Here is a 13,540-nt window from a genome sequence, read left to right on the forward strand (position 1 = left end):
CTGATGGTTCCTTAGAAAACTGGAAATAGTTTTGCCTGAAGACCCAGCTATACCACCACTGTGTATATACCCAAAATCACAAGGACACATGCTCCACTATGTTCATAGCTGCCTTATTTATAATAGCCAGATGCTGGAAACAACCTAAATGTCCCTCAAGGGAAGAATGAATGCAGAAAACGTGGTATATGTACACAATGGAACACAACTCAGCTACTAAAAGAGAGACCTTTACAAACTTTGCAGGCAAATGGATGAAACTAGAAAATCCTAAGTGAGGTAACTCAGACCCAAAGGCACATGCATTCTATGTACTCGCTGATAAGTGGATATTAGCCCAGAAGCTCAAAATACCCATGATACAACTAATAGACCTCATGGAGATTAACAAGAATGAAGGCCAAAGTGTGGATGCTTCAATCCCACTTAGAAGGATGAACAGAATAATCATGAGAGGCAGAGGGAAAAAGGTACTTGGTGAGAGAAAAGAGGTGTGGATAAAAGGGGGCAGAATTAGGTATGGTAAGAGACAGGAAAGAAGCCCAAGCAGGGGGAGAATAAATAGAAATATGTAGCAGTGTGGGGTAAGGGGTACAGAGGAGACCACTGTAAATTCCCAGATGCCATGGGTGCAAGAGACTCCCAGGACTCAGTGGGGTGACATTAGTTGAAATGTCTAGCAGCAGAGAGATAGAACCTGAGAAGATTACCTCCAGTACATATAAACATAGCTCCCAGTTTAGGAATGGTTAAAATGTTCAAACCAATAACTGTTCATGTCTAAAGAAAATGCAGTGACAAAAAATATAAATAAACAGGGGCTGTAAGAAAGGCCATCCATAGACCACCCCACCGTGGGATCTATTATATCTGTAGGCACCAAACCCTGACACTATTGCTGATTCTAAGACGTGCTTGAAGACAGGAGCCTAGTATAACTGTCCTCTAGAGGCTCTGCCAGCACCTGACTAAGACCAAGATACTAAGAGCCAATCATTGGACTAAGCCCTGGGACCCTAATTGAAGAGTTAGGGGAAGGACACAAGAGTTGAAGGGGATTGAAACCTGATAGGAAGAACAAGAAAAAAAAGAAAGGCCGAAATGTGGAAGCCTCAGTCCATCTTAGAAAAAATATCATGTATTCATCATATATTATTATGTAACAAATTTTGTAAGCTATAATAATATTTTATAAAAGAATTAAATTAATTTTAAAAAAAGAAAAAAAGATGGTGTGGTTAATCTGCTGTGGAAAATAATTTTATTTCACAGTAAATATGAAAATATATATACATGTACATATATATGTTATTATATGAATATATATATATATATAAAGCCAGACACTATATGTAAACATTAGAACTTAGACACACATAATTTTATTTCTCAATTTTAGTTCAGCAATAGCAAATAAAAAAGAGAAAATTTAGATAGAGGGAACATATGATACAGTGGACAAGTAAATGAAACCTGAGGAGTTTGCATGTGTAAACAAAAGGATCCCTACATAGTCTCTGGTACATAGAAAATTTTTAATAAAAAGTTACTTTGTGATAGAGTAAGTGGATAAATATGCAAATATATATTAGGCAATGTGTTCATATGCATAACCATTTGGTGCCTACTTAAATTCTCTGAACATCTCTTCCATAGGTAGAATTTCTTAGGTATCTGTGTAATGGTGGATAACAATCTAATCACATGCACATGGAGAATGCTTGATTCATAAGTATACTTTCTTCACCTCACAAACTGAGTTCTGTTTATCACTGCAAGAAACATCATTCCAGCCCCATCCAGTATCCTCATTATGCCTTAATATAACGCAGTTTTCAGAGGCATTGCTGGGTTCACCTTTGTGCCAGAATCTGAAAGAGAGGAAAGGACATCAAGGTGTTTCCTACAATAATTCTTGAAAAGAGGAAGCAAGCCTGGGGGTGAGGTTGGAATTTAAGGAGGTCATATTTAAGTATGTACAAATCATGAATTCTCTATCACTCATATCTCACGTTGCCCTGGATAACAGACCCCACAACACTCAGTGTTCTCTTAACTCTTACTTAAGCCCTTCTCTCACCATACATCCCAGAGGCTAATTTTTCTTCATCCATAGGTCTTGGTACCAGGGAACAATCAACTCATGGCTCTTATTTATATGGTGAAAAGTTTTCTCTATATTCTTATGTTTTAATAAAGTTTTATTGTATACTAGAACTATTTTAAAGACTGGAGAACTAGTTGAAATTTCACAGTAATCTACTTATTTTTCACATCAAAACAACATAACTTAAAATACTAGAGGCCTAGTTTTTTTCCTCTGACAACAGAGAACAATAACCTCACTATATATTTCTTAAAATATATATCAGGACATAAGATATTAATAGTTACTTTCACCCTGGCCTGTGCACTTCTTTTTTGTTGTTATAGAATTTGTATAAGACCTTTTAAAAATTATTTTAATGATACAGAATCATAGGGTTCAATATGATGTACATATGCAAACACAAAATAATCAAATCCTACTTCATCTCTCTAGACCCTTAAATATTTTTCAAATTTTAGATTAATATGAGACACAACAATATCAGATTAAGGATTTTGATTTATAAGAATCAGTTATGATCTTGTTTTTTTATATAAAGATATCAATGGCAGCTGCAGAGATGGCTCAGAATAAAAGAAGGCTTGCTGTTTTTCCAGGAAACAAAAGCGTTCTAGTCCCATATTGATGGTACAGTGAGATGATATCACCTGTAGCCCCAGCTCCAGAAGATTTGCAACCTTATTTTTGGCTTCATGGACACCAAAACACAAATGGTAGACACAGAGATAGACATATATACATGCACAAAAAGTAAATTGCATCCTATTTTTAAGAGTATAAATAGCAGACTGAAATCAAAATAAGGTATAAAGGACCTTGAGTGAGTGTCCTGATTGCTTGTATTCAATACTCTTCAAAACTCAATTTTATCTTTGCTACTGAAAATATCAATAGTATGTATACTACAGGACTCCAATGATAAATAAATACCAGTAGTTACAATAGGAGGGAACTATTTTAGTCTCATAACTGAGAGTTGGAACAAACTAAATTCTCCTCATGCTACAGGACTCAGGATTCCTTTATGTAAGTCTAGACTTACGTGGCACTCGCATTGTACGGTGTCTGATCAACCCACTGCCATTGCCGATCACCAGGATCTGAAAGTCCAATAAAATAAGCACGATGGGGTTTCAGAATGCTGATGATAAAATCCTAAGAGGGAATAAAAATACAGTTTTCACATTGGCCTAAACACTTCTTTTTTGTTGTTATAAAATTTGTATAAGATATTAATGATTTTAATGATACAAAATCATAGGGTTCAATATGATGAACATATGCAAATTCTCAATAATTAAATCTTACTTCATCTCTCTAGGCCCTTAAATATTTTTCAAATTTTAGATTAATCTACAATAATTGTACACTGTAGAAGTACATTGTGATATTTTGACTGATTTTTTTTCTCATCACACATAGATGAAAAGACAAAGGATAAAGGAATGGAAGAGCCTCCACCCCCAGGAGTGCACATCTTTCTCCACCTCCACCCTCTGCCCAGTAGTGCATGTTTTCTCTGAATAATTAGGACACTGTCAATGACTCAGGTTTTCACAACTCTGGAAACAATCACTGTCCATCATCATAATTAATTCTCATCTTAGACATCCTATTTTCTTCACCGTCACCATTCTTCACAGTTGATCATAAATTTGGCACATCTAATCATTCTTCATTCATAAATTCAGATATTTAATATCCAGTGGCTGGTCATGACCCTCCCAATTTAGTTCTGTTTCTTTGCAACCTTCTCTATTAGGCAGTAGATAATAGAGGAAACCTTAGAGTATACACATCACAAATCGGTCTTTCAAGCAGAAATATTTTGTCCTTTCCTGCACCCTCATATGTGACATTTTAATGCCACAGTTCCTTAGGGGTTGTTTTACTTTCACTTAACCAGGACAAATGTGTTCAAAGCAGAGGTTGGAGCTACAATTCTTGCATGTCTGCTAGAAAGCCTTCTGCCACAGAAGCAAAATCTACTTCAACAAAACCCCCTCTTAGTTAGAAAGCAGGCAAACAATATGCTGGGCCCAGGCTGTACTCTCTCCTAGGGTGCACCTGCTCTTCTTGACTGTTGATCACCAGCAGATGAGCACCCACGCAAGAACACTTCTTCTTATTTTCTTTCCAAGATTTCCTCCTGTCAGTAGAGGAAAAGTAGCAGTGGGAACCAAATGGCTTCCAGTCCTTTGGGCAACAGCTCCAGATTTTGTCTTTGAAGGAAGGAAGAAGAAAATGTAAATACAATGTAATAAGATAATCCTAAAAGCTTATTCCAGGTACAGCAGGAGTTCCCTCGCCCCTCAGATGTCAAAAAATTCATGTCTACCTCCACTACCAATAATGTCAGGGCCCCTTTTGTTTTTCTAGGGTGCTATGAGAAAAAAAATAGATACAAATTGTAAAAAAAAAAATACCATACTCTGAGGATATAAAGCGAATCAGTTTGGATTTGAAAAGAATAGAACTCATACCATGAATCAGAAAATTTCATAATATATATGTTGTATTTAAAAATACATGCCAATAATTATGGCAGCAATATTCTGACAGAGGCTATTAAATTTGGAATGACAGAATGCCTCACAAAAATATTAAAAAGATTTTAAACACAAATGTAAAATATAATTCCTATGGAAAGTATTTTAAAAAGTAAAGCCATACCCCCTTCTAGTCTACATCTCCACCTGTACCCCTGGAAGATAGTGTGTCTATCCTGCCTCCTGCCACAACCTTTCTGTCACCCAGATGGTGTTTCATAACCAGGAACATAGGTAAGAACACACTACTCAACACACATGCCAGTTGGGACTCTCCCACACAGAGCCCAGCAGACATGGGATCTATTGTCCTTTGCCTGAGCATCATCCTCCTTCCAGTCTACACCTCTCCCTGAACCTGTGAAAGACTGCTCCCCCCCAACACAGCCTACCTGTCTCTTAGGAGATCTGCCATAACTAAGAACACAAGTGAGACCCCTGCCACAATAACCATGCTAAATGAGATCTTCTCAGAAAACGCACATACAAGATCAATCCTGCTCTGCAGGAGCCACATTATCCCTTCAACCTGCACCTCCACCTGCATGGTAGATCAGTATGACTGCTCCCTGACTGGACAGCCTTCCTGCTTCTCATAAATCCTGCTCTAACCTAATTTACACAGCTCTACATACCTCCATAAGGAGGCCTGCTCCGATTTGAGAAACCCAGGCCTGTTAGCACCAGAGATAACCAGACAATAAAAGGCAAACACAAGAATATAAACAACAAAACCCAATGTAATTTGACACCATCAGAAGCCAGTTCTCCTACAACAGCATGCCCTAGATGCCCTAACACATCTCTCATGGAGATGATCAAGGCCTTTAAGGAGGATATAAATAGCTACCTTTAAAAAATACAGGAACCAATAAACCCCTTAAAGAAATACAGGAAAATACAACCAAACTGGTGAAGTAATTGAACAAAACAGTCCAAGGCCTAAAGATGGAAGTAGAAACAATAAATCACAGATGGATGCAAACCTGGAGATGGAAAACTTAATTAAAAGAACAGAAATTATACATGAAATCATCACCAGCAGTCTATAGGAAATGGAAGAGAGAAGTTCAGGCATAGAAAACATTGACACATTGGTCAATGAAAAGGCAAAGTATATAAAGTTTCTAACCCAGAACAACCTCAAAAATGTAGGACACAATGAAAAGACCAAATCTAAAAATAATAAGAATAGGAGAGGGTAAAGATTTACAGTTTAAAGGGCCAGAAAAAAAAACTCTTCAACAAAGTTATCGGAAAAAAACCTTCCTTAACCTAAAGAAAGAGATGTCCATAAATATATTTAAAGCTTACAGAACACCAAATAGATTGGATTAAAAAACAAAATCTTTCTGCCACGTAATCAAAAAACTAAATGTACAGAACAAAAATAATATATCAAAAGTTGTAAGGGAAAATGGCCACATAACATATAAAGTAAACCTATCAGAATTAAACCTGAATTCTCAACAGAGACACTAAAACCCAGAAGATCCTGGAGAGATGTATCATAGATTCTAAGAGACCACAGACACCATCCCAGATTACTATACCTGGCAAAATCCTCATTCACCACAGATGTAGAAACCAAGATATTTCCTGAAAATAATTTAAACAGTATCTTTCTATTAATTCAGCCCTATAGATGATACTAGAAGTAAAGATCCAACACAAGAAGGATACCTATACCCAAGAAAATACAAGAAATTGATCATCTCACAACAAAACCAAAGTAAGAGAATCACATTCATGCAAATAATATCAACTCAAAAAAAAACATAAGAACAAACAATCATTTGTCATTAATATCACTCAACATCATTGGATTCAATTTCCCAATAAAAAGACACAGGCTTTACAGACAGGATATATAAACAACACCCAATACTCTGCTGCCTACAAGAAACACAATCGTGTAGCAAAGACAAGTGCTACCTCAGAGTAAAGTGCTAGAAAATGTATTTCAAGCAAATGATCCCAAGAAACAAGCTGGAGTGGCCATTTTAATATCCAATGAAATATATGCTCAACAAAAAGTAATCAAAAAATGAGGAAGGATGCTTCATACTAATCAAAGGGGAAAAAATCCACAAAGATAAAGTCTCAATTCTAAACATCAATGCAAGAGTACTTACATCTGTAAAAGAAACTTTACTAAATCTCAAAACACACATTGAACTTTGCACAATAATAGGAAACTTCAACACCCCACTATCACCAGTTGTCATTAAAACAAAAACTAAACAAAGACATAATAAACTTAACAAAAAGTATGAACAAAATAGATTTAACAGACATCCTCAGAACATTTCACTCAAAAAGAAAAGAATTTATCTTATTCTCAGCAACTCATAGAACTTTCTCCAATATTGACCACATACTCAAACAGAAAACAAGCCTCAGAAGATACAAGAAGACTGAAATGATGCCACAAATTCTATCAGATCACCACAGACAAATGGTGGCCTTTACTAAAAACAAAATCAAGTCCACATATTCATGTAAACTGAACAACTCTCTAATCAGTGATAACTTGGCCAGGGAAGCAATAAAGTAGGAAATTAAATTTTTTTCTGTAATTCAATGAAAATGAACACACAGCATACATAACAAAATTTATGGACCACAATGAAAACAGTGCTAAGAAACTATGTAGCTGTGGGGGATGGTGAACTGAGGGTAGTCACTAGAAAGTACCAGATGCCCAGGGACCAGAACTCATTGGGGATGACATTAGCTGAAATAACAAACAAAAGGGAGAGAGAACCGGTAGAGAGCACATCTAGTAGATAGGCACAGTTCCCAGTTGAGGGATGGGGCCACCTAGCTATTTCAAATAATTTAAACAAGAATTGTTCCTATCTAAGGAAATGAAGGGACAAAAAATGGAACAAAGACTGTAGTAAAGGCCATCCAGAGACTTCCCCACCTAACAATCCATTCCATCTACAGACACCAAACCACCATCACTATTGATGATGCCAAGAAGCACTTGCTGACAGGAGCCTGGTCTAGCTATCCCATGAGAGGCTCTGCCAGCACCTGATTCATACAGATGTACATACATACTGAGTGATCATACTGAGCCAAAGGACCTGAATGGAATAGTTAGGGAAAAGACTGAATGAGGTGAAAAAAATTCCAACCCTATAGGAAGAATAATATTGACTATCCAGACCTCATAGAGTACCCAGGAACTAAATCACCAACCAAAGAGTACACATGGAGAGTTCCATGTCTCCAGCTAAATATGTAGCAGATAACTGACTTATCTAGCATCAGTGGGAAAAGAAGCCATCAGTCCTGTGGAGGTTTAGTGCCCCAGCATAGAGGCATATTGAGGGCTGAGGCAGGAATAGATGGGTGGGTGAAAGAGCACTCTCACAGAAGCAAAGGGCAGGAGGAATGGGACAGAGGTTTGTGGAGGAGAAACTGGGAAGGGGGACAACATATAAAATGTAAATAAATAAAATAACCAATAAAAAATATAAAGAAATTGGAGAAATCCTGTACCAGTAAATTAACAGCACACATGAAAGCTCAAGAAAAAAATAAACATCAGACCAAAGAGGAGTAGATGGCAGGAAATAATCAAACTCGGGGCTGAAATCAACAAATTAGAAAAGTAGGGCTGTGTCCTTTTATTGCCACAGACAGCCTGCCTCTCCTCATGCTCTCCCGCTGCTGCGCCTCAGAAATGCTTCGACTACCTTCACCCGATGAAACCAGTGTTCCCGGCACTGGCTTGTTATCTCACTCAGGCCTATTCCAAAGATGGAAAATCTGGTGCACATGCTCGAGCCTTAATGCTTCAAGGTGTAGATCTTTTAGCTGATGCTGTAGCTGTTACTATGGTGGCCAAAGGGAAGAATAGTGATTATTGAACAGAATTGGAGAAGTCCCAAAGTAACAAAAGATGGGGTCACTGTCACAAAGTCAAATGATTTAAAGGATAAATATAAAAATATCTGAGCTAAACTTGTTCAGGATATTGCCAATAACACAAACAAAGAGGCTGGGGATGGCACCACCACTGCCATTATTCTGGCATGCTCTATTGCCAAGGAGGGCTTTGATAAAATCAGCAAAGGAGCTAATCCAGTGGAAATCTGGAGAGATGAGATGTTGGCTGTTGATGCTGTAACTGCTAAACTTAAGAAACAATCTAAACCTGTGACAACCCCTGAAGAAATTGCTCAGGTGGCTACAATTTCTACAAATGGAGACAAAGACATTGGGAACAACATTTTTGGTGCAATGAAAAAGGCTTGGAGAAAGGGTGTCATCACAGTGAAGGATGGAAAAACTCTGAATGATGAGCTAGAAATTATTGAAGGCATGAAGTTTGATAGAGGATATATTTCCCCATATATTATTAACACATCAAAAGGTCAAAAATGTTAATTCCAAGATGCCTATGTTTTATTGAGTGAAAAGAACATTTCTAGTGTTCAGTCCATTGTACCTGCTCTTGAAACTGCCATTGCTCATTGAAAGTCCTAAGTCATAATTGCTGAAGATGTTGACAGAGAAGCCTAAGCATCCTGGTTATGAGCAGGGTAAAAGTTGGTTTTAAGATTGTAGCAGTTAAAGCTCCAGGGTTTAAGGACAATTGAAAGTACCAGCTTAAAAATATTACCATTGTTACTGGTGGTGTGGTGTTTGGAGAAGAGGGGTTGAATCAAAATCTTGAAGATGTTCAAACTCATTACTTAGAAAAAGTTAGAGAGGTCATTGTCACCAAAAATTATGCCATGCTTTTGAAATGAAAAAGTGACCAAGCTCACATTGAAAATTTTATAAAGATATTACTGAGCAGCTAAATATCACAACTAGTGAATTGAAAAGGAAACGTTGAACAAGCGACTTGCTAAACTTTCAGGTGGAGTAGCTGTGTTGAGATTGGAGGGACAAGTGATGTTGATGTGAATGAGAAGAAAGAGTTACAGATGCTCTCAATGCTATAAGAGCAGCTATTGAAGAAGGCATTGTTCTAGAAGATGGCTGTGCTCTGTTTCAGGGCATCCCTGCCTTGGATTCATTAAAACCTGCAAATGAATATCAGAAAATAGGAATAGAAATTATTAAAAGAGCACTTAAAATTCCTGCAATGATAATTGCTAAGAATGCAGGTATTGGAGGATCTATGAAAGTTGAGAAAAGTCTGCAGAGTTCCTCAGAAGTTGGTTATGATCCCATGCTCGGAAACTTTGTGAACATGATGAAAAAGGAAATCACTGATCCAACAAAGGTAAGAACTGCTTTACAGCATGCTGCTAGGATGACCTCCTTGCCAACTACAGCTAAAGCTGTAGTGGCAGAAATTCTTAAAGAAAAGTAGGACACTGGAATGGGTGCAATGGGAGGCATAGGAGGGGTTATGGGAGGTGGCATGTTCTAATTCCTAGAATAGAGCTTTGCCCTTTTCAATGAACTGTGACAGGAACTTCAAGGCAGGTTTCTCACAGATAACTTTAGAGAAGTTGACTGGAAAAAAATGACTGAAGACTGACTAACAGTCAGTTACTGGATTCCTTTCACCATATATAATATTTTACTGTTGTCATTGTCCATGCCTACAGATAATTTATTTTGTATTTTTGAATAAAGACATTTATACATTCCTGATGCTGCATTTAAGAGCCATATACCAGTGTCCTGCTTTCAACCTAAATCACTGAGGCATCTCTACTGTTCTGTCAGCATCATGACTGTAGCCTTGTCACTACATGAGAAGTTCAGAAGCAGTTTTTCTGTGAAGGGTGGAAATAATTGTGTACAAAGTAGAGAAGTATCCAATTATGAGACAACATTTATGTAATAAAATTTTGTTTAAAGTTCAAGAAAGAGAAAAGAAGGGAACAATACAAGGAATCAATAAAACCAACAGCTAGTTCTTTGAAAAAACAAACAAGATAGATAAACTCTTAGCTAAACTAACTAAAAGGCACATAAACCATATTCAAATTAATAAAATAAGAAATAAAAACAGAAGCATAATAACAGAAACTAAAAAATTCAAAAAATCATCAGACCTTACTACAAAAGCCTATACTTGACAAAGCTGAAAAAAAAGACCTAAATGAAATGGATGATTTTATGGACAGATACAATGTACCAGATTTTAATCAAGATCTTACAAATTATCTAAAGAGTCTCATAGCCCTAAGGAAATAGAAGTAGTCATTAAAGCCTGCTACCTCCCCCACCCAAAAAAAAGCCCAGGGCCAGTTGTTTCTAGTAAAGAATTATACCAGAACTTTAAAGAAGAACTAATGTCAGTATTCCTCAAACTATTCCACAAAATAGAAACAAAAGAAACACTGCCTAATTCAGTCTATGAAACACAATCATACTGATACCTAAATCACACAAAAACACAACAAAAATAACTTCAGACCATTTTCTCTTATGAATATCGACAAAAAATATTGAATAAAATTCTCCCGAACAGAATCCAAAAACACATCAAAAACATCATTCATCCTAATCAACCAGGCTTCATCAGATGAATGGAAGGATGGTTCAATATATGAAAATCTACCAACAAGATCTACCATATAAACAAATTTAAAGAAAAATGTTACATAATCTCATTAGATGATGGAAAGCCTTTTACAAAATCCCACATCCCTTCATATTAAAAGTCTTAAAGAGATCATAAATCCATGGCACATCCCTATATATAATAAAAGCAATATACATCAAACCAATATCTAACATCAAACTAGATGGAGAGAAACTTGAAGAATTCCCACTAAAATCAAGTACAAGACAAGCCTGTATACTCTCTCCCTATTTGTCCAATATAGAACTCAGAGGTCGAGCCAGAGAAATAAGCAATGAAAGGAGATTTGGTGATACAAAATTGAAAGAAAAAAATCAAGGTATCACTATTTGCAAATGATATGATACTATAAATAAGCAACCCCAAAAAAATCCTACCAGAGAACACCTACAACTTATAAGCAACTTCAGCACAGAGGTGGAATATAAAATTAACTCAAACAAATCATTATCCTTCCTTTATACAAATACCAGATTGGCTGAGAAAGAAACTAGAAAAACAACATGAAAGGTAGCCTAGTCCCTGGTTGACCTAAGGCTAGAAACCCTGCAGACCCTGAAGAGATGATAAAAGCTTTGCTTTCTCCAAAACACCAGACCCCTATCAGTAGCTGTAGCCCTACATAGATTAGTGGACACCAGTCATGTAAGGGCAGACCCTAAGCCCCTCCACACATATAGCCCTAGTTTATCAAACCAAGACTATAGGAAAAGAGACAAGACATGAGTAGGCTCAGGACAGAGACTTCCATTTCAATGTTGTACCTAAAGGTCTGGAGGGCTTAGACAATAAGCTTTTCTTCCCAGGCATTCTTCCCTTCAAGTGGTGTTTAATCTAAGGCCAACCTTAAGAAGTGGAATATGATTTTACACATCCAATTTTCACCACAATAAATGACTTAAAAACATAGACTGCCTCATTTCATTGAGATCCACCATTTGAAGCAGAGATGTCCTTTGCCTTCAGAGCTTCTTTCTAGTCTCCTAAGAGGGCCTATGTGCACTCCCAACTGCAATGGCCACCAACCTCTATCCAAGCTCAAACCAACAGCTGTCAAACCAAGGATTTGAGACTAGCCAAAACTCTTCCCTTTCCCCACCTCCAAATCTCTGGAGCCTGGGCCAGATCCAGCCCAAGAACTGAGGTTCCATTTTCAGCTTTCCTCGACTTTCAGCACTGCCTAGGTGCCTAAGAGCCTGGAAACTCCATGGCCCCAGTCTTTTCAAAGGCCTGAGGATCTCCAAGCAAATGGCATTTTCCCAAATTCAAGCAATGTGCCAGTGTTTCCCTACAGCCCATCACAAACCTGTTGAATACTCCTTATATCCTGCCTCACCAAGCATGGACACAGAACCCCACAACACTAAAACAACCTCCACAATAACCACAAATAATATAAACTATCTGTCCCTAAAGAAATAAAGTGGAGAAGTCGGCAGAAGGAAGAATGGTCTCCCATGCTCATCAATAGGTAGGATTAAAATAGTAAAAAATGGCTATTTTACCAAAAGCAATCTACAGATTCAATGCAATCCCCATTAAAATGCCCACACAATTCTTCGCAGACATGAAAAAACTAATTCTCAACTTATCTGGAATAACAAAATTAAAAAAGGATAACAAAAACAATTTTTTTAGCAAAAACAATTTGTAACAATGAAAGAATATTAGAATGAGTCACTATCCCTGACCTCAGGCTGTATTACAGAGAAATAGTGATAAAAACTGCATGGTTTTGATAGAGAAACAGACAGTAGATCAATTGAATAAAATTAAAGACCAAAATGTAAACCCACATACCAATGGACACTTGATCTTTGATAAAGAATCTAAAACATAAAGTGTAAAAAAAGCATTTTGAGCAAATGGTACTGGTCTAACTGGATGTCTATGTGTAGGAGAATGCAAAATTATCCATATTTATCACCCCACACAAAGCTCAAGTCCAAGTAGATCAAGAAACTCAAGATAAAACCAGATATACTATGTTGGAAAGAACCAAAATGGGTTACAGCCTTAATATGTTGAAACATGGGGAGATTTCCTGAACAGAAGACCAGTGGCTCAGGCTCTAGGATCAACAACTAATCAAGGAGACTTCTTGAAACTGAAAAGGTTCTGTAAGGCAAAAGATGTTGTCAAGAGGACAAATGGGCAACCTACAACTGAAAAACTAGCCTCATAAACCTGATATTCAATAGATAACTAATATCCAAAACATATAAAAATTTAAGAAGTTAGACTCCAAAACACCAAATTCCCCATTATAAAAACTTTGTACAGAGATAAACAGAGAATTCTCACCAGAGGAAC

At 37.0% G+C, this 13,540-nt stretch overlaps 1 protein-coding gene and 1 pseudogene across 2 annotated transcripts in view; one reads left to right on the forward strand and one right to left on the reverse strand.

Annotated features, from left to right (window-relative positions):
- Positions 1 to 1,726: 1,726 nt before the first annotated feature.
- LOC308418741 (C-type lectin domain family 4 member A-like) overlaps positions 1,727 to 13,540 on the reverse strand; it is a gene marked incomplete at both ends in the record, with an annotated part of 244,876 nt that continues 233,062 nt past the window's right edge. Inside the window, 2 exons of the mRNA XM_080914220.1 lie at positions 1,727 to 1,871; positions 3,153 to 3,265. Coding sequence (XP_080770346.1) covers positions 1,727 to 1,871; positions 3,153 to 3,265 — 258 coding nt within the window. The remainder of the gene's footprint in view (positions 1,872 to 3,152; positions 3,266 to 13,540) is intronic.
- Positions 8,379 to 10,060, forward strand: LOC308418307 (60 kDa heat shock protein, mitochondrial-like; annotated as a pseudogene). The gene has a single exon. The product of its transcript is annotated as a 60 kDa heat shock protein, mitochondrial-like (transcript).

This window comes from Micromys minutus (genome assembly GCF_963924665.1).
Source record: "Micromys minutus genome assembly, chromosome: 3".
NCBI classification, from domain to species: Eukaryota; Metazoa; Chordata; class Mammalia; order Rodentia; family Muridae; genus Micromys; species Micromys minutus.